General features: G+C 37.7%; 1 protein-coding gene across 1 annotated transcript in view; it reads left to right on the forward strand.

Moving 5' to 3' along the window:
* Positions 1–23,438, forward strand: part of spock1 (SPARC (osteonectin), cwcv and kazal like domains proteoglycan 1) — a 297,486-nt gene that overhangs the window by 173,919 nt on the left and 100,129 nt on the right. The window contains exon 3 of the mRNA XM_073821116.1: positions 4,046–4,117. Coding sequence (XP_073677217.1) covers positions 4,046–4,117 — 72 coding nt within the window. The remainder of the gene's footprint in view (positions 1–4,045; positions 4,118–23,438) is intronic.

Here is a 23,438-nt window from a genome sequence, read left to right on the forward strand (position 1 = left end):
TAACTTTCTGGGTCTTGAACGTGTCAATTGTGTTGCTGTCTATGCAGGGTCAGAAAGCTCTTGGATTTCATCAAAAATATCTTAATTTGTGTTCTGCAGATGAACGAAGGTCTTACAGGTTTAGAACAACATGAGGGTGAGTAATTAATGACATAATTTTTATTTTTGGATGAACTATCCCTTTAACCACTTTAATTGGCACAAACTAGAACTACGTGAACTAGAAACCGTTCATTGCTATTAGCAAACCACCAAGAGACAAACTGATAATTAGCTCTACAGAACTAAAACAGGATATTAAAGAGAAATTGATTCCCTTTGATAGAATCGATTCCAAGCGATTCTCGATTCTCAACAGCTCAGAATCAACTCTTGTTGGAATCGATTCCCATTCCTACAGAACAGCTGATGAGGAACGTGACTTATCTTTGACTCATGACCACAGACTTTGGTTATTTAATAAATATAAGCACAGTCTAGGAGACTCATGTGAGATATATAAAACTGTGACGCATATAAAACTCGGTTTATTCTCTTTGTTTTCCAGTAGAGACAATTGAGATTTGAAAGAGATCTCATTTGTGATTTGTCCATCCTCAGGCTGTACGCAAACAGTGTTTCTCATTTTAGCTGTCTCACTGTTAAAAAGACACACACACATGTGCACACACTGCCTCGGGGGAAGATCAGAGAGCAAACATGCAGGAAATTGGTTTGCGGTTTTATTTTGGTGGTGTTTCTGATAGTGGCCAGTTATTTGTTCTCTGTTTGACCCTGTGTTCACAAGGATGGACAGAATGAATGAAGGGAACGGATAAAAATGTAAGAAATGTACAAAGAATGAAAAAAAAAAACATTGTTCTCACAATGAATAGAGAAAACTCACACACACTCACACTTACACACACTGGGCTGTGAATTGATTTGGCGTTTTACTCCCCTGTGACACAGACAGAGAGAGACTGAGAGCGTGTCAGGCACCACAAAAACTTTCTCTGTCATAAATAAAGCTGAAAAAGAGATTCAGGCTGAATTCACTAAGCAGTTGCACAGGGTATTTCAAGAACATGTGTCTTATTCACAAACCTTGCCTGGTGTAGTAATGCGGCACAAGTATTTCGATTTAGTCATTGTCATTCTGTTCAGCATTAACACACCTCCTGAAATCAGGTTTATTATTAAATACAATGTAAAAACAAATGCATGTGTAGATTTTCTATTGGTCATTGCTCTTTAATTGCTTGACGTTGCTCTTTCATTGAGTTCTCCATTTGGCTTCGTTTACATATAAACCTCTTGGATGTCTCAGATACCCCTCGTGAAATTCCTAGACATAAATAAGTCAGAAGATGCATTACAGTTATAAAATACATGAGCAGAGTCATTTAGGGAAGTTTGATTCCTCAATTTAGGAAATGATTTCGATTTTTGATACTTTAAAGGGATAGTTCACCCAAAAATTAACGTCAAGTTATGTCATTGATTACTCACCCACCCGCATGTTGTTCCAAACCCATACGACCTTCATTCATCTTCAGAACACAAATTAAGATATTTTGGATGAAAGCGAGAGCTTTCTGACCCTGCATAGACAGCAAGGGTCCTACCACGTTCAAGGACCAGAAAGGTACGAAGAACATCGACAAATGAGTTTACATGACATCAGTGGTTCAACCGTAATGTTATGAATCTATGAGAATACTTTTTGTGCTCAAAAACAAACAAAAACAAACTTTATTTACTCCTCTGCATCACGGTAAAGTCTAGATGGTATACAGATGCAGCGACTGGGCATGTGCACATCAGTAGCGTAATTTGTACAATATCAAATACCGTTTTTGCAGTATTGTAAGAGGAAGGTTTAGGGTTGGGGTAGGTGTAGACATTAATAAACTTGAATAGAGTTTTTTTTTTTTCAAAAATATTCTCATAGCTTAATAAAATTATGGTAACACTGTAGAATAGGGAATACTTATTCACTATTAACTACGACTTTTCCCTTAATAAATTCCTAATTTGCTGCTTATTATTAATTAGTAAGGTAGTTGTTAAGTTTAGGTATTGGGTAGGATTATGGATGTAGAATAAGGTCATGTAGAATAAGGCATTAATATGTGCTTAATTAGTACTAATAAATAGCATGGTAATAAGCAACTAGTTAAGAGACTGTAAAATACTGTGTTACCAAAATTATGATCGAACCACTGATGTCACATGGACTATTTTAACAATGTCCTTACTACCTTTCTGGGTCTTGAACGTGTCAGTTGTGTTGCTGTCTATGCAGGGTCAGAAAACTCTCAGATTTCATAAAACTATCTTAATTTGTGTTCCAAAGATAAATTAAGGGTAGCTGGACCTGTCGTTTCCATAACAACAAGAACAGAAAAAAATAGTAAAGGTGCCGGTAGATAGACTTTTATTTTATTATTGTGAACCAACATTCGCCTCCCCGTTAACTTCAAAAACTGACTTGCCGTGCCAATAGCTTCTTGAGCCACACATTGACATGTATAGTAGCGCTGTTGCGCTTCAGGCGTCCCTTTTTCGAGTCCCGGCTTGCAGACCTTTTCTGATCCTGCCCCCTCTCTCTCTCTCCCACTTCGCTTCCTGTCTAAATACTGTCCAATCAAATAAAAGGCAAAAATGCCAAAAAAAGAAAAGAGCCAGCTTAATTTTTCCTCGACATTTCTGCATCGCACATAGGCTACTGTTGCAGCTGTTGTTATAGCAACAAAAGACGCTCTCGGCTGCAATGCTGGCAGATTATTATTATTATTATTTTTTTTTTTACAAAAAAAGCACCCTTGTCAACTATTTCTTGTCCAAAAAGACACCAAGTGTGAACATGGCCTAACCTTTAACATGGTAGTGAAACTACAGTGCCTTGCAAAAGTATTCATACCCCTTCAGTTTTTTTTTTCACGTTTTATGTTGCAGCCTTATGTTAAACTGCTTTAAATTACTTTTTTTCCACATCAATCTGCATCTCATACACCATAATGACAAAGCACAAAACAGGTTTGTAACAACTTTGCAAATTTATTAGAAATAAAAAAAAAGCTGAAAAAATCCTGTTGCATAAGTATCCATACCCTTTTCTGGGACACTCGAAATTTAGCTCAGGAGCATTCATATTGCTTCTAGATGTTACTACATTTCGAGTGGAGTTAAACTGTGGCAAATTCATTTGAATGAGTATGATTTAGAAAGGCACACACCTCTCAGAAAAGGTCTAACAGCTGAAAATGCATATCAGAGCAAAAACCAAGTCCTGAGGTCAAGATAACTGCCTGTAGAGCTCAGTGACAGACGTGCATTAAGGCAATGATCTAGGGAAGAGTTCAGAAAAAAATCTGCTTCATTGAAGGTTCACAGAAGCATGTAGCCTCCATTATCCATAATGGAAGACGATTGGAACAACTAGGACTCTAGAAAATGTCTGCCAGCCCCCATCCAAGCTGACAGAGCTTGAGAGGTGAAAAGGTGAGGCAAAGAATGGCAGATAATTGCCAAATGCAGATGTGCAGAACTTGTCACATCATACCCAAAAAGACTTGAGGCTGTAGAGGTGCTTCAACCATGTACTGAGTTAAGGGTATGAATACTTATGCAATGTACTTATTTCAGTGTTTTATTTTTAATAAATTTGTAAAATTTGCAAATCTGTTTTTTGCTTTGTCATTATTATGGTGTATGGAGTGTAAACTGATGTGGGGAAAAACTAATTTAAAGCAGTTTAATGCTGCAACAAAACAAAATGTGAAAAAATGAAGGGGTATACTTGACGGAAACTGGCTGAATACTTTTGCAAGGCACTGTATATGATGAATTCATCAAATGATGCAAAAATATATTCACTTTTGCCATTTTCAAATTTATTTTTCAACTTTATTTTTTTGTGAATTGCACTTCAGTTATAATATTATTAACAAAGCACACAATGCAGTGAAATACAGTCAACTGACTGTGACTGTTGTTGCACAAACACCAAGAGTATGTATGGCTTATTATATGTGACAGAGATGATATTTGTTTCTTACAGAGAGCGAGTCGAACCCACGATCAGAACTGAAACCTAAATCACATTCACAGACCAAGAGCAGAACTTCTGATGGTGAGTAAACTTCTATCTGTCTGTCTGTCACTTAAGCCCAGTTCAGACTACGCATTTTTTTGTTGGTTACAATGACAGTCACTGTGCCAGATTATACGATTTTGATACCTAAAATCTTGTCGTGTCGTGAACAAGACACATGTCAGACCACACGTTTTTACCTGACCATTCATTGCTTGCCATCTTTAACGACGTGCGTGCTGTTATCGATATGACGGGACTAGACCGTGTCATGAGCGTAAACAAACAATGGCTAGCAAACAGCGTATTTTGCCCTGTCTTGTCATTAGAAAAGCCCAGAAAGAAAGAAAACCTGACTGTAGACACAAATCTGGATTGCATGAAGAGAGAGTGTGTACTCTTAAAGAGAACTGGGGTAAAGTAGTGTTTATCTACCCTTTTTTCACTCTGTTGTGGTAGTCCCTTGAGGAAACATCCATAAATCCAGGAATATTTTTGCCATAGCTCCACGAATATTTTCTTCATTTGTAAATTCCACCTAGCAGGACGGATACCATAATCTATTTTTTGTTTCAGCATGTTTGAAAGCATGTATGAAGGCACTTCTGTGCTCCTATATTAACCAGTGTCACAAATACACTATATTTCCAAAAGTATTGGGACACCCCATTCTTATCAACAGGTTTGACTACTGTAGTAATTTCCATGGGTACAAATCCTAATGTTTAAGCATATAATGATATTCTAGGGGATTGTGTTCTTCTAATTTAATAGCAACAGTATTGACAGGACCCTTTTTTTATTCTAACATGACAGTGCATCTGTGTATAAGGCAAGGTTCAAAAAGAAATGAATGATTCAGTCAATATGGAAGAACTTGACTAGTCTGCAGAAAGCAAAGTCCTAATCCCATCTGAACGTCTCTGGAGTGTCTTTAAATGCAGACTTTGAGCCAAAAACTTATCACCAAAGACTTGTATGTATGGGTATGGGTACAGTCATTCTTGACACTTCCACTTCCACTTACAACCAACTGTTGCAACAGAAATTTATAAATACATGAATTGTTTCCATCTTTGTTGCTGCAGTTTTGGAAGTGCCTTTTTCTGTTCTAAAGAAGGGATGTCCCAATACTTTTCCATATATCTATGTACAAGGCATTGGTTTTTGGCTCAAGGTCTGCATTTAAGGTCAGGTGTTAAACTGAGATTAGGAATTTACTTTCTGAAGACCAGTCAAGTTGTTACACACTGACTGAATCAATCATTTCTATTTGAACCTTGCCTTAAACACAAAGGCACTGTCGTGTTAGAATTGAAGAGGGTCCTGTCAAAACTTTTGCTGTAAAATTAGAAGTATACAATCCCCTAGAATATCATTATATGCTTAAACATTAAGATTTGTGCTCATGCAAATTGCTAAATTAATTACTAAACAAACCTGTTTATTAGAAGGGGGTGTCCCAATACTTTTGGCAATATATTCAGTATATTCAGGAAAAACAGTAATATTGTGAAAACTTATTACAATTTCAAATAGCTGTTTTCTATTGTCATATATATTAAAATGTAATTAATTCCTGTGCTCAAAGCTGATTTTTCAGCATTATTACTCCAGCCCTCAGTGTTGCATGATACTTCAGAAATCATTCTAATATTCCGATTTGCTGCTCAAGCAAAATGTATTATTATCTGTGTTGAAAACACTCTTTTAATAGGAAATAAATAGACCGTAATGAGCCTGATTCCAGATTCACTAGAAGAGCCCAAATATGATAGCTTGACCTTTAACCCCGTGACCCTGCGCCCTCACAGTCTCTCTCCTGTGTTTCATACGGCCGCATAATTCTTCAACTCTTGTGGTTTCTGTCCCGGTTGCCACAGCAACACTGAGCCTGACAGTAATTGGGCCACTCTGCTGGAGAGGTGAGGGAGGTGATCTTTAACCCCCGGGGGGTCAGAGTTCAGAGTCCCACCTGAAGTGGCTCTGCGTCGCTGTGATTAGACACTTGACCCAGGTTCCTCAGAGAGAGAGAGAGAATAAGTGGGATTTGAATTAAAACGAGCCTGTCCGAGTCGTCTGACCCCCTTGTGTCCAGCAGGCAGCCTTAGCATCTGACAGCCTGTGCGTGTCATGCGGCGTTTGAGCCGCAATGGCTGAATCTGCACTGGCACGCTGAGCCGAGGAACCGGAGTGGCCTCTGGCGCTTCATCTAATTAAGCCGCGGGGAAGCAAACGGCTGGAGTCGGTGCGCGAACGGACCTTGAGTTTTCTGCCCATCCTGACGGCTCTAACAGCATCTCATTCATTACTGAAGAGGCTTCACATAGAGAGTGTGCGGTGACTGAATTATGCCTGACATATGAAATAATAGAAAAATCGAATTTCTCTAAAAGGAAGAGTTTATTTTAAATGTGTTTTTTGTTGAGTGTCATATTTGATTCATCAGGCTTTTATTGCTTGCATTTTATGATGTAGTGAGAATATGGAAGAAAAACAGTCACAATTTTTTATTCAGAGCTCTGAACTGAGCACAAATAAATGGAAGCCTGATATTTTGAGTTTACATCTCACAATTCTTTTTTTCTCATTGTGTCATAGAAAAACTCACAATTCAGACTTTTTTCTCAGAACTGTGAGATGTGAATGCACAATTGTGAGTTATAAAGCCAGAATTGTGAGATATAAACTCGCAATTCTGACCATTTTCTCGTAATTGCTACTTTGTATCTCGCAATTCTGTTTTTTTTTTCTTTCTCAGAACTGAGATATAAACGCACAATTGCAGTTAGAAAGTTAGAAAGTCAGAATTGTGGAACATAAAAGTCAAAATTGCGAGTTTATAGAACTGCAACTTTGTATCTTGCAATTCTGACTTTTTTCTCAGAATTGTGTCATATAGACTCACAAGTCTGACTTTTTTTTGTCGACTGTAAGATGTAAACTCACAATTGCAAGAAATAAAGTCAGAATTGTGAGAATAATCTCACAATTCTGACTTTTCCTTGTAATTGCAACTTTGTATCTCACAATTCTGACTTTTTTCTTGCAATTGCGGCTTTGTATCTCTGACTTTTTTCTCAGAATTGTGTCATATAGACTCACAATTCTGACTTTTTTTGTCAACTGTGAGATGTAAATGCACAATTGCGAGTTATAAAGTTAGAATTGCTAGATCTTAAGTCAGAATTGCGGAATATAAACTCGCAATTTTGACTTTTCGCAGTTGCAACTTTGTATCTCACAATTCAGACTTTATTCTTGCAATTGCAACTTTGTATCTCGCAATTCTGACGTTTTTTCGCAATCGCAGCTTTGTATCTCGCAATTCTGACGTTTTTTTCGCAATTGCAGCTTTGTATCTCGCAATTCTGACGTTTTTTCGCAATTGCAGCTTTGTATCTCACAATTCTAACTTTTTTTCTCAGAATTGTGTCATATAGACTCACAATTCTGACTTTTTTTGTCAACTGTGAGATGTAAATGTACAATTGCGAGTTATAAAGTTAGAATTGCTAGATCTTAAGTCAGAACTGTGGAATATAAACTCGCAATTTTGACTTTTCGCAGTTGCAACTTTGTATCTCACAATTCAGACTTTATTCTTGCAATTGCAACTTTGTATCTCGCAATTCTGACGTTTTTTCGCAATTGCAGCTTTATATCTCGCAATTCTGACGTTTTTTCGCAATTGCAGCTTTGTATCTCGCAATTCTGACGTTTTTTCTCAGAATTGTGTCATATAGACTCACAATTCTGACTTTTTGTCAACGAGATGTAAACGCACAATTGCGTATAAAGTCATAATTGTGAGATACAAAGTTGCAACTGCGAGAAACAATTCTGACTTTTCTCACAGTTGCAACTTTGTATCTCACAAAATCGACTTTTTTTTCTCAGAACTCACAGTTGCGAGTTATAAAACCTAGTTCTGAGGGGGAAAAAAGACTGATACGTTCACACAATTGCGAGTTTATATCATGCAATTCTGACTTTTTTTCCCTCACAATTCTGAGAAAAAAAAAGTCAGAATTGTGTGATATCAAGCCTCAATAACTTGACGGAAACTGGCTATAATACAAATAAGCAATTTAGAGAAAATGCTGATATTAATATGGACAAAAAGTATGAAATTCAGATTGTAATATACTGTAAACCTTGGAGATCTTTATAACCTTATAGCAGGTACCTACAGTACACAACATTATATAAATATCAGTCATCACTCTATCTCTCCAATTATGTCTTAGTAAGATTATATTTTAATCAAAACATAATGCATAATGCAATGTGATACGATTGAGAGATAAACAAATAAATGTTCCTCTAACGTCTGCTTCAGTCCAGTAGTGTTCATCATGAAAATACTAACAATATCAAAGTTCACCTTATGTTTCCTTTACAAAAATCAGTAAAGATTTTGCAGCAAAAAGATACAAGACGCATGAGCTGAAGATGGACGATTGTACAATTTGTACAAAAGTTTTCATCAACAAATATGAAACTTATGTAATTTGACTTTCATCTCAAGGAATTGATTGTGTGCAGAAAAATGTGGACAGTTGGTGACGTCAACTGAAAAGGAAAGTCGTTATAATATTGAGGAAATATTGCAAAATGTCATATTTCCTCAGGAATAATGTGCACCAAATCAGCCACAGTAAGATCAGGGTCTCGTATTAGGGAAGGAAATAGGTTTTTGATTTCACGTCAAGTTTAACAGTCAGGACTCGCTCTGCTAGTTCACATACGCACAAATTTTGTCTCGTCTGCAGTTTTTACATTTGATTCAAAGCAGTTTGCTGTGGCAAAGACTCCTATCTAGAAAATACCAACATTGGAAAGTGCTTTACTTCTTGTTTATTGCAATATTAATTTTGCAAATGGCCAGAGAGAGCAATGAAAACTGCATTGTTTCAGATGAATTGCATGTCATGCAAACAGAATCCAACAGCTTTCACAACAACCTAACAGACTGGTCTAGTGTAAAGGGTCTGACCTGAGGAATAGGAAGCTCGGTGAGTGAGTGTTTGTTTTTAGAGAAAAATCGTAATGCCGCGGGCCAGAGCGTTTTCATCTGCGCTCCTCTGCAAATGAACGGCACCAGCTGAGCCAACATGAGCGCGAGCTGTTTTTCCAACATTTTAGGGAGTACTTCGTCATGTCTGAGCCAAAATGGCCGCCGGGCGGCGATGAAAGCCAGCTGGGATGTACAGCTGCGATTGGGCCAATATGGCTGCAGGACAGGTATCAAAGTCTTTGGGGACGGACGGTGCATTTTCAGCCAGGATGGCTTGCGGCTGCAGATATGTCCTTTGTCAATGAAACACTGGAAAGGAAACTGGGCTGTGGATGGCGACTCGCCACCGTCACCGCCCCAATTAGAGCTGACGTGCCGAGAGGAGAGAACAACGGATGAAAGCGACGAGTGTTTTTACCGCAGTAATTCCCACCGCAATTCATCACAAAGACAAGATCCCCTTTCCTCCTCTTGTGAAGAAGGAGAGAGTGAAAACAGACGTTCTGAGCTGAGCTGCAGTGGCCCTAATATGTCGTTTTTGCTGAGACCGTCGCTGTGTGAAACTGCCCTCTAACAGCCGAGAGACTCGCCCTCACAGCCACAACAACAAAAGAGCAGTAATGACACGTCAAACGAAACCAAACAACTTTTATTACAACATTTATTTCCCACAGAAGGCAACAGTGTTACATAATTAGTTGTATTTGTTCTTAGGTCACACAATAATGTAACTCTATAACTCTGTGAATGTAAAACCATGCAATTAATATTCATCTCGTAATTAATATTCATGAGTCAGCCCCCTCATTTTTCACATTGTTACTACGCCTTTATTTTTTTTTTGTGATCAACATTTTATTGTCTTTTCAAACAAGCAAACAAGGAAAGGAAAGCAACAGACATATCAATAATTTTACAATCCAAAAAAAGCAAAAACAAAGAAAGAACCTTATATGGTCATTCCTTAATGTAATCTAAAATGTTGGAAGCAAAACATTGCCAAGCATCAATGGTACTAGGTTTAGCCTTGTTAATTCGTGCTATTGTACATTCACAAGTCACTATTTTAAGGAGGCTATGAATCCAAAATGTTTTTGCACACATGTGTGGAGTATACCAATTTTGTATGATTGCCTTCTTTGCAGCTGTAAAACCAGCAAACAACATTTTCTTCTTTAATGTACTTATACAGGAGTTAGAATCGTCATTGAGAAGACATAAACCAGGATTAGACACATAATCAAATTGTAGTAAAAAGGACAAAACAGAATTTACATGAGACCATAGGCTAACAATAACTGGACATTCCCAAAACATGTGGAGAAAAGTACCTGAAGATACAGTGTTACAGATAAGACAGTTGTAGTTCGATTGCAGCTTCATTTTAAACCTCTTATAAGGAGTTATGTATGCTCTATGGATGACTTTGAAATGGATAAGACGATGAGCCAAGTTTTTAGAAGTTAAGATTAGATTGGACCACACCCTGTCCCAGTCAACCGATAAGTCAAAATCTGTTAGTTCACGATTCCAAATAAATTTAATAGAAAGAGGCTTTGCAACGTGATCATTAAGTTTACAATATATTAAAGAAACAGATGGCCGACCAGAGGGTGGTGCGATCCAATCCCACATAGGATGAGAGGAAATAGGGGATGCCCAGGGAACACCATAGGCTTTGAGAGCAGAACGTAACTGAAAGAAGACAAAATATGATGATGCTGGTAAACAAAACTTAGTTCTTAGTTCTTGAAATGAGCAGAGTCCCTGGTTGTCATACAAGTCACTGCATGTGTTTATGCCCAATGTAGACCAAGAGGGCTGGACAAATGGCCGATTTCCGCATAAGAAATTAAAGTTATGCCATAGGGGTGTGTTGTTACAAAATTTGAAAGGTCCTCCCATCAAACGTTCCACCCTTTTCCAGATCCTAATAGAATTGGCCACAATCGGGCCAAATTTGTATTTATCACTTTTATTTCCTATGCCAGCGAATAAAATATCTTGGAGCCTATGCGGTTTAACCTTGTCGGCTTCTATTATTCTCCATGAAACTTTAGATTGAGGATCAACCCAAATATGAAGAGCTTTAAGTTGGAACGACAAGTAATAGAATTCAAAATTTGGCACAGCCAATCCTCCTGAACGTATCGAACGCTGCAATGTGACAAGTTTTATTCTGGGACGTTTACTATTCCAAATAAACTGCGAAAGTATAGAATTGATCTCCTTAAAGTAACCTGGAGGAGGGGAAAGTGGCAGCATTGAGAAAAGAAAGTTAAGCCGAGGTAATATATTCATTTTGACAGTGGAGATTTTGCCTTGAAGAGAAACTTTAAGATTATTCCATCTTTGAGTATCATTTTTGATCTTGACTAAAATGTTATTAAAATTGTTTCTGGCAATTTTATGAATGTCTTTACATATGGTAATACCCAAATAGATGAAAGAATCTTTAACAGGAATGAATGAGGGGATAGGAGAGTTAACTTTAACACTGTTGATTGGCATTAAAGCCGATTTAGCCCAGTTTATCTTGTACCCCGATAAACTACTAAAGTGATCAAATTCCTTAATTATACTTGTTATTGATACATCAAAACGATCCAAATATAAGATAATATCATCAGCATACAACGAAATAATATGATTATGATCCTGAATCTTAATTGGTGGAATATCAGAGTTCCTAATAGCTTGTGCTAGTGGTTCAATGGATAAACAAAACAATAAAGGGGAAAGTGGACATCCCTGCCTTGTTCCACGCTGTAAAGGAAACGGGGAGGAAATAATATTACCAGTTAAAACTGATGCCTCAGGTGAGTGGTAAAGCGTCTTGATCATAGAAATGTAATGTTCACCAAAACCAAAACATTGCAGAACTGCCCACATATAGTTCCACTCTAGCCTATCAAAGGCTTTTTCTGCGTCTAGTGAAAAAACAGCACAAGGACTCGGTAGAGAGTCTGCAACATCAAGTACATGAAATAATCGCCGCATATTGTCGGCCGCATGGCGTCCTTTGATGAAACCAGTTTGGTCCTCCTTGATTAAGCCATGGATTACCTTCTCCATGCGAGAGGCAAGAGTTTTAGCATAAACCTTTAGATCGCATGGGATGAGTGATACTGGTCTATAACTAGAGCAATCTAACGAATCTTTACCCTTTTTAAGAAGCAATGATATCAAAGATGTTTTTTGATCTCTATGAAATGTACCATACTTAATTGCAAAATTAAATGAGTCAAGCATAAGAGTCCCTATTATATCCCATATTTCTAAATATAATTCAGGAGGGAGGCCATCTAGGCCTGGTGACTTGCCCTTCTGAAGACTTTTTAATGCTTCATGGATCTCCTCCAAGCTTAACGGGGCCTCTAAAGAGTCTTTATCCAACTGTGTGATCCGAGGCAGTTCTAATTTACCCAAGTACCCTTTACAAACTGACTCATCAAAATCAGTTTCTGTTTTGTATAGATTTGTGTAAAACCCTTTAAATACATTGTTAATTGTTATAGGATTTGTGGTTATCTGGTCATCTGAAGATTTTATTGCACTGATATATGCCCTAGACTCGCATTCTTTCAACCTGAGGGCCAATAAGTGGCTAGGTCTCTCCGATTCAAAATAATATTTTTGCCTCGTCCTATGTAAAATAAACTCTGCCTTTGATTGTGAAAGTAAATCATATTCCTCTTTCAAGGAGGACAACTGGTTTGCTTGTTGATCAGAAAAATTTAGTTTTTGTAAATTTTGTATTAATTGGATCTTATTTTCTAATTGTGTAAATTTGCGGGTTCTTGCTTTGGCTAGCGCAGAAGAAAAAGATATACAAAATCCTCGTATTACACACTTTGTCGTTTCCCACAATATTTTAGGGTCTACATCACAAGATATATTCCTTTCGAGAAACTCCTTCATATGATCTTTTAACGAATTAATAAATGACTGATTATTTAGTAATGATAGATTAAAGCGCCATCTAGGGGCCTTAGTCTTAATGTTGGAAAGGTGAACACTACATAATACTGCAGAATGATCAGACAATAAAATTGGTAATATAGAGATGGAAGAGTTAGATGAGATTAGAGATGGACTGAGAAATATGTAATCTATCCTAGAGAAAGTCTTATGTCTATTAGAAAAAAAAGTTAAGTCCTTAGATGTAATATTTTGGATTCTCCAGAGATCGATCACATTAAGTTCAGTAATATATTTATTTAATAGCTTAGAGGATGCGTTAGCTGTAGTATCAGGGTGAGATTTATCCAGTGCAGGATTTAAAACAGCATTAAAATCACCACCTATCACTAAAGGACAATCAATCTGTTCAAGTAACACACTGGAAATATTTGTGAAAAATGCGCTGTCTGCCTCATTCGGCGCGTAAACGGAGACCAATGCTAATCTATCATTATGTATTTTGCAGCGTATAAAAACAAATCTACCTTCCTCATCATTCCCAGTATGTTCAACAGTTAACTGTAATTTCCTATGGACTAATATAAGCACACCCTTAGTTTTATTACGAGCACAAGAGAAGGCTGCCAGTTTGTAATACTTATTTTGAAAGCGCGCCACATCGCATTGTTTTAAATGAGACTCTTGTATCAGGGCACAGGAGATCGATTTACGGTGCAAATATTCTAATATACGGGTACGTTTAACAGGAGAATTTAAGCCATTCACATTCAATGATAAAATATTTAGAACATGCATTGTGTGCTTGCAATATCATGATTCTGTGTAAGTGAAGAGAAACGGAAACAATGCCATATTTCTAGTGACATGTAAACATTAGTATGTATCCTAGATACCAATCCACTTAGATGCATAATTCTTTTAAAAGAAAAGCAAAATAAATAAAAGTATTGACGTCTGTTGAAGGGCATAAAAGAAAACAAGAGAACGGAACGACAAACAACTATAAACAACAACCAAAACAGACCGCACAACATTACCGAGAGTGTAGGTCTGTATGAACAACAGAAATAAATGCTGATGCGTGACCAGTCCACTTCAACGCAAGACATGTCCTCAAAAGGCCCACTCAGCCAGAAGCGTAAGTACTGAACCTGCTCTCCATTAGCCCAAAAAAAAAAAAAAAAAAAAAAAAAAATCATAATAATAATACTGATAACAACTTTTAATTAAAAAAAAAAAAAAAAACATTATTGTTTACCAGTCAGCGGACGAGCGTGCAGGGCAGGAGCAAGATCCCAAAAAGAAAGAAAATAAATTACCAAGTGTCCATGGCCACCTTGCTATTGTCCTCTTCAGTGCAGTTAGGAGAATCGCCGCCGACCTCATCATTAACTTTCTCTCGTTGAGCTGAGGGGATGGAGACGGTAGCCGTTGCCTTCCCGGTGCTTTGTAGGGCTGCAGAGTACGTCTTCGGTGAAAGTGAAGTAACAAAATCCTCCGCCTTTTGAGGAGAATCGAACATCATCTGCTCACCTTTGTGCCGTAACTTAATTACCGCGGGATAGATGAGGAAGGGCTGGAGACCAAGTGCTGTCATCTTCTTCAAGACTGGATTAAAGCTCTTTCTCTTGGTAGTCGTGGTTGGACTAAAATCAGGAAAAAATAGTAGCATGACATTGTCTTGACCATATTTCACCGGAAATGCCTGCCGAGCACCCTTCAGGATCGCTGATCTGTCATGCCATCTTAGAACACGGAAGATAAGAGTACGCGGCCGATCAGAATTTTTTCTTCCGTCAAACACGCGATGGGCCCGGTCAATCTCTATGTCACGGCCCTTCAGCGAAGGGATCCACCTGGGCAGACTAGCTCGGAGGAAGCCAGCCGCATCACAGCCCTCCGCCCCCTCCGGTAACCCCACCAGTCTTACGTTATTTCTCCTGTTCCTGTCCTCAAAGTCTGTCATTTTTTCGGTGATTTGCTCCATCTGATTTCTTAAGTTTATGACCGTCCTCCTATCCTCACGTGCAGCTGTTTGAACAGAGTCAACCCGGTCACGTGTCTGTTTCGCCGAGACGGCTAGCTTTTCAACTTCTGTTTTTAGCTCTTTTACAGAATCATTGGTCGTTTGTATATGCAGATGTAGATCACGGAGTGCTGGAGTCAGTAAGGAGTCAATCGCTTCTCTTACAGTCGAAGCGACTAACGAATCGAGAGTACTTTGTTGCTCCTTAAGCGCTAGCTTGATACCGTTAGCAATAGCAGCTTCGAGATCCTCTCTGGAAACGGTGGAATCTTTGAATTTCTTCTTTATTGGCGATTGTTCACTCTCTCTTTTCCGGCTGTCCTTGACTGCTGGGATACTCATAGCGGACTAAATAAAGAGTAGTTCAAAATTTACTGACAGGATATATAATTATTGGCAAAGTGAGCAGAGCGAAGGACTATGCGTGCATTGCTGCCGAAGGGTCACGTCATTCTCCTTACTACGCCTTTATATAATAGATTCAGTGTGTATAGAAATATACAAATCTGTAATATGTTATTAATTGGCTAAGGAATATACAGTATGTCACAAAAGTGAGTACATTCCGCACATTTCAGCGACCATTTTTGTATATCTTCTCAAGGGACAATACTATAGAAATGAAACTTGGATATATTTTAGAGTAGTCAATGCGCAGCTTGTATGGTAGTATAGATTTACTGTACCCTGAAAATAGCTCAACATACAGCCATTATTGTCAAAATAGCTGGCAACAAAAGTGAGTACACCCCAAGTGAACTTGTCCAAAGTGTCAATATATTGTGTTAACACCATTGTTATTTGGCACTGCCTTAATCATCCTGGGTATGGAATTGACCAGAGCTGCACAGGTTGTTGCTGGGATCCTCTTCCAACTCCTCTGTAATGACATCACGGAGCTGCTGGATGTTAGACACATGGTGCTTCTCCACCTTATGCTTGAGGATGCCCCTCAGGTGCTTAATAGGGTTCAGGTCTGGAGACATAATTGGCCACTCCATCACCTTCACCTTCAGCTTCCTCAGCAAGGCAGTTGTCATCTTGGTGGTGTGTTTGGGGTCGTTATCTTGTTGGAAAACTGCCGTTCGGCCTGGTTTCTGGAGGAAAGGCATCATGTTCTGCTTCAGAATGTACAGTACATAATAAAATCCATGTTTCCCTCAATGAACTGCAGCTCCCCAGTACCAGCAGCACTCATGCAGCCTCAGACCATGATGCTACCACCACCATGCTTGACTGTAGGCGAGACACAATTTTCTTGGTACTCCTCAGCAAGGAGGAGTATACATGCTGGACACCATCTGAGCCAAACAAGTTTATCTTATAGTCTCATCAGACCACAGGACATGCTCTTGGACAGGTTGTCTTCAGCAAACTGTTTGCCGGCTTTCTTCTGCTGAAGACTTTTTTGGTAAAAAATAAAATAAAAATAACAACTTTATTCAAAAATTTATTCTCTTTGACAGGACTTTGACAGGTGTTTATGAGAGTACTACAATGCATGCGTGTGATGTTGCTGATGCAGGAACCGGCATTCTGACATGGATGCGCTACAGCTTGTTTGCAAGCTTGTGAACGTGTGTGTTGAAGACTGGCACGCTAGAGAAGAAATTGTTGAATAAGGACATTATTTTTGTTTTCTTTGCAGACAAAAATATTCTCTTAGCTTCATAAAATTTAGCATGAAGCTCTGTCTGAAGGTCTTACAAGTTTGAAATGACACGAGGGTGAATAATTAATGTTTTTGATTGATCTAACCCTTTAAAACCACTTATTCATTCAGATACAGAACAAATGAGTAAGGCACTGCATCATTCACTCAACTGATTTGTTTAAATACTCCCAGGATTAAAAGTCTGTAATTCATTCAAAACTGATTCATTGAGAATTACTATGGCTGTGTCTGAAAACCCATTTCAAGGTAGGAAGGCATCGAGACCTTTGAAACCAAAGTTTACTTCCTGCCTCCTAAAATACCTTCATCTGGTTGTTTTTTGAAGGCAGCATAGAAGTATCCTCTGCTGCCTTTCATATCCCACAATCCTGTGTTCCATTCCATGATGGAGCTAAAAAAAATAAAATAAAAAAGCCATCGGAAAGTTGCGTTTAGTGGTCAGTTTGCATGTAAATGTATGCTTCTGACCAACCTTTTGCCCTTTTGATGTTATTTGTAGCGAGAAATCACTAATTAATATTAAATTAGTAATTAAATATTGACATGGTTATCACTAAAGCTTGCTCTGGTCTGTTGTAGATCACTAACCTGTTATGCTGCTTCAGAAGCATGTCTGAAATCAGTTTTGTGAGGGGTCTTCGTTTGCAAACACTACCTGTGAAGTTATTGCCTGATAAGTTAGAGAAGGCATCGAGTCTAGGTTTTTGGGAAATACACAAAGAAAATCTGAAGCAAAGACCAGGCGACTCTTGAGTAACTTCAGCATGGTTCTGACGCTGCAGTCATCAAAAGTCTGACTAATGTAGTGATACATTGTAGTTTATATACATTTCGGGGGCAGTGCTTAGAAAAGCAGACAAAGCACCTGGGAGACAACCTTAAACAAAGCATGCAAATTAAGTATTCAGTTATAGCAACCTGCCCCATTTCAGCAGTCCTAATCCAATCAGTATAACTATGCAAAGACAGGGGGACCAAGAGTCATTACAGACAAAAGGTGCGAGTCTCAGTATTATGGTTAATTTGACTTCCAATAAAGACAGAAACTGTAAGAACTTCTTGCTACAAACTTTGTTCAACAAGATCATTGATCTGATGTCATCATTTTTACAATAAATGCTGAATTACAAAATACGTACACTCTTAAAAATAAAAGTGGTTGACCATGCAATAGAAGAACCTTTTTTGTCTAAATGGTTTCATAAAGAGCATTTAACATTTGAAGAACCTTTTCTGTTTCTTCTGTTCTTTGTGGCAAAAGAAGGTTCTTCAGATTATAAAAAGGTAAGAAAGAGATGTTTTTTTAAAGAACCTTTGATTGAATGGTTCTTTGTGGAACCAAAAATGGTTTCTCTCTTTCTCTAAGAACCTTTTAAAGCACCTTTATTTTTTAGAGTGTAGGAACGTGCTGTTGGTCTGAACGTCAGCACGGCTGCCTCATATGTGTGCTCTCTTGTTTTGTATGCAGTTAAAATGATCATGCCGTTGTGTTTGTGGTTTGAGAGAGTGAGGGATGACGGGAGTGTGACAGGGCAGATAATCAGGAAGAGCTAATCCGCATCTCTCGGGCAGTTGAGGGCGTTCTGGATTCTTCTGTAGTGTTTGGAGTCTCTTTGAGCGCTGTCAGCACACACACACACACACACATTGTCCTCCACTAACCTCCTCTCCTCTCTGCCTCTTTTCTCCTCTGCATCGCTCTCTTACTCATCCTGTCTGAGTTTCTGAATGCCCTCAGTGCACTGTGACTGCACTTCACACAAAATACATGAGGACATACTGCAGACTGGGTTTTTTTGTGTTTTGTTTTATGTTAAACTAATGGGAATGTCTACGCTATTCACAAGACGTGTCTTTGCATTCCACACTGCAACCTTGCATTGTTTTTCGGACGTCACTCGCGACTTTTGCTGTATCATGTTTAAAACAGGATTTGCACAGAATGCACTTTTGCGGTTATAAATGCAAGACTTGGTTTTAAAACGCAGTGCAATGCATGGGACGCTGCAAAAATATCAAGATGAAAGCCTATTTCCACTACAGAATAAAAAATAATTGCGACTTTTTCTTGCAATTCCGAGTTTATATCTCACAATTCTTCTCAGAATTATGAGATTGTATCTTGCAGTTTCTCAATTTATATCTTACGATTCTGTATACAAACATGTAGCTACAAATCAGGAGTGTTTCCTTTGAGTTTTAACAGATACCCAAAGCGTGCTGTGAGTTTGGTGGGGGGTAATTAAGAATGAATGGGGGAAAGTTAAGTGAGAGGACACAGTGCCTCCATTACGATATGATTGAATATGTCTTTGTTCAGCTGTGGTATCGCAATAGCAAAACTGTCTCAGTATTATTGTGGTTACATGACGATATAAAACGATAGGTCTTCCAGGCAAAAAATGCAGTTTTCAAAATATATTTAAACTTCTTATTCGAACATAAAAGGTATTTAACCCTTAAATGCATCTTGATATTTTAAGAACAATTACAGAAGAATAAAGTAAAGAATATTTTGTTACCTTACAAAACTTAGAAGGGTTCAATTTGAGCAGATGATTTTACCATCCTCAGAGCGCACTTCCACAGTATATTCAGCATCTGGCTCATATTCTCCATCTCAACCATATTCTCAAAGCTATTGTTTTTAATGACTTCAAATTCAATATTTTGATCGCTTATTTACCACATCCACCATCAAATGTTTTTGACATTTTTTTGACAAGTGACATTTAGATTTTATTGTGTATAGTAATTGTTCTGCAGTAAAGCCATTCAAACCAGTTCAATTTTTGCTGTTGATCTTTTGTTTTATGCCTGCGATAGTTTTGAGTGCAACATCACGTCATTATTGTCTATTAAACATTGCCACCTCGAGGAATAAAGGTGAATTGCACATATTGAGTCGTCAGATATTTACATATTTTTGTGCAGGAAAAATGTACTTACACTATTACACACCTTGTGTATCTATCGACCCTATACACACACACACACAAAAAAAAAATCAGAAGACAGTCTTTTTTTTATTTTGTTATTTTTTTCTTGTTATATTGTTTATAATGAATAGATTGGGGAATACTAAGAAAGTTGATGTCAAACTTGGAAAAAATGAAGGAGGGAGAGGGTAGTGAATGATGTCCCAGGTCTCTAAAGGCCAGAGCTATGCATTTAATGGTTAAAGTTTTGTTTTGGGCCATTGTGCTTTAGCACAGTATGAGCATTGAGAATAGCTGGATGGCTGAAACGTCTGCTCTTGCTCTATTAAAATAATTGATTCTTTTTGTTAATGACTTTGTCTAGTTTTTCAGAATGCGAACCATCTACAGTCTCTTCTATACTTTATTGGTTTTCACGCACCTGGACTTACAATTAGCCTTCATCTGAGCGCAACAATATTTCCTTGTCTGCTTTAGCACAGTATCAAACAAACTAAAACCGAAAGCACAAAATGGCTTAATCCTTTCATCAAGTCTGTTTTCACTGCAAATCAAAGAGAAGCGCGCACTTTGTTCAGGCGGTCAGCTCATGATCTGGTGTTTTCCATGCCTCAGAGCGGCTCAGTTCACAGTGAATGAATGCAGTGAACTTGTTTATTGCCCGTGCTGTGAGTTTAGCACGCATTTGGGAAAGCAACAGCCACCAGTTATGCTTTATTTATTTATTTTTTTACGGCAGATGATTACAGCATTTCACTAGATTTGTAGTGAGACTCGTTTTTGTAAGCTATGTATATAAGTTATAATAAACAGCCAATATAATAGTAATATGCATGCTTAATAGTGAGAATTGGTCCTTAAAATAAAGTGTTACCGTCTTGTTTTTATAATATGGCAATAATATTGTATCATGGACTTTATATCAAGATATTATCATACCGTGAGATTTTGATATCATTACATCCCTATTGAGCTGTCATTGTTTCATGTGATAAATCCCGCCTCTTCTGTTTGTGCACATTCTGCATTTGCAAATCAGTCTGAATTAACAATATAATGGTGTTAATGGGAAGACTAATTTAAAAAAAGTAAACAACTCACACATTAAGATATAACCACTTTTCACTGTTACGTGAAAATAAGACTTGGCATGAAAACATAAGAGTTTTTAGTGAGTATTGAGATAACTATTAAAAAGAATAGCTGAGCATTAGTTTAAAAATAAATATGGTTTCAGTTGTTACTGCCTTGAGTTTTTATGTTGGAATAAATGTAAAATGCTTAATGAGATTCATACTTGGCTTTAATAAATAGAATATTGATTACATTGTTAATATAAAACTATAAAATATATATTTTTTCTTTGTTTTTCTGGTAGTGTAAGTAATGTTTATTTTACCAAGAAACTGTGACTGGGACATGAATTTACATAAATTTAGATTTGGTTCTTGTTTTTCTAGAATATAATTCATTCAGAATTTGAATAAATTCACTCACGGATTCACTCTCTCATTACCATTTTCATCATTACCAGTGCACTACTTCAGTTGACTAAGTGGTAAAAAGTAACATCCTCTACATATTGTTTAGGTATCTGCATTCCATGGCAATATTGCAAAATATAGCAAAACTGGCAATTTAGTAAATACATAAACAGCAGGAGTGAGATTTACCAGCCAAACAGACGATATTATATTAGGCCGCTGACTATGAGAAATACTCAGCCAGTTGACTGCATAAACATAGAAATGGGATTCAGTGCAATTAACAACAGAGCCAATAATTCACAGCACAAAGCACATAAACCACGTTTTTAACATCACCCTTTTCTCTGTCATTTTGTTGATGGTTTCTGAGGACGAGGGCATCACAAATGGCCCATTCTGACATCTGTCTGATCTGACTTTATCCTGACCGATGTATTTGTCTAAAATACTAAATAGTTTCATTGTTGGTTAGTTGGATTCATTATTTGCGATTAGCATTCTCTGCAATCTGCAGTCAAAACAGACTGAATACCATATGCATAATGTTACAAACGATGCCTAGTTCAAATAATCGCTGTGCTTTTGAACTTTCCACACTAATAAAAATCAGAAACGTTTCTTGTGAAGCAAATCAGCATCAGAACGATTTCTGAAAGATCATGACACTAAAGACTGGAGTAATGATGCAGAAAATTCAGCTTTGATCACAGGAATAAATTACATCTTACGATATATTCACATAGTAAACAGTTATTTTAAATTCTAATAACATTTTACAATTTTACTGCATTTTTGATTAAATAAATGCAGCCTTGGTAAGCAGAAGAGACTTGTTAATAATAAAAAAAAACGTTGAACATCAAATCTTGTGATTGGCTGTGATTTTTGCAGTTTACTTGTGTGTCTCAACAGTGTATTTTGTAAGGCTGTGTAACTTAGTGTGTCTAATAATGGTGTTTTCACAGGAATCATCCAGTAATGATGTATATTTTTCTCACCTCTCACCGCTGTAAATGTGTTCCTGTCTCTTTAAGACCACAGGAACCGCCTTGAATTCACTGGCAGCTTGTTTCAGCATCACATCACCGCATTAATTAATCAAACGTCTGCCTGTGATTTTAATCTTTTGGTGTTTTTCTCAGCATTAAAAGCGACCCTTGGGAAGTGTATGGTGTTAGACGTGTGACCTGTGACTTGTTTAATTGAGCGTTTCGTTCATCATTGCGCGGCAGAACATTTTAATTAAGTGTTACATTCTTTTCATTGCTCTGTTATTTCTTTTTTTGTGTTTGGCAGCTTGTTTGAATGTGATAGGATGTTTTCTGTATAACTCTGATCGATCGCTATGGTAACCATTTTCCCGCTCACTCACGTGTGTATGTATGAAGTCACGTTTGTATCAGACTCACCACACGGGATTTTAAAGACGAGCTAGATGTTTCACCTCAAATGTCAGGATTTTTCGTGGTCAAATCAAATCAACAAATCAAACTTATCTTATGTAGTTGCCAGAATCAGTATTGTTTTAGTAACATTGAGATACTATTATAGTGTGTGTGTGTGTGTGTGTGTGTGTGTGTGTGTGTATATATATATATATATATATATATATATATATATATATATATACACATATATATGACCAGCACTGTATATATATACAGGTGCTGGTCATATAATTAGAATATCTTCAAAAAGTTGATTTATTCCACTAATTCCATTCAAGAAGTGAAAATTGCCTGAATTACTGCAGCAATGCGGCGTGGCATGGAGTTGATCAGTCTGTGGCACTGCTGAGGTGTTATGAGAGCCCAGTTTGCTCTGATTGTGGCCTTCAGCTTTTCTGCATTGTTGGGTCTGGCATATCGCATCTTCCTCTTCACAATACCCATAAACACCCATAGATTTTCAATGGGGTTAAAGTCAGGCAAGTTTGCTGGCCAATTAAGTACAGGGATACCATGGTCCTTAAAGCAGGTACTGGTAGCTTTGGCACTGTGTGCAAGTGCCGAATCCTGTTGGAAAATTAAATCTGCATCTCCATAAAGTTGGTCAGCAGCAGGAAGCATGAAGTGCTCTAAAACTTCTTGGTATCCAGCTGCATTGACCTTGGACCTCAGAAAACACAGTGGACCAACACCAGCAGATGACATGTCACCCCAAACCATCACTGACTGTGGAAACTTTACACTGGACCTCAAGCAACGTGGATTCTGTGCCTCTCCTCTCCTCCTCCAGACTCTGGGTCCCTGATTTCCAAAGGAAATGCAAAAATTACTTTCATCAGAG

The sequence above is a fragment of the Garra rufa genome, chromosome 16, assembly GCF_049309525.1.
Source record: "Garra rufa chromosome 16, GarRuf1.0, whole genome shotgun sequence".
Taxonomy (NCBI): Eukaryota; Metazoa; Chordata; class Actinopteri; order Cypriniformes; family Cyprinidae; genus Garra; species Garra rufa.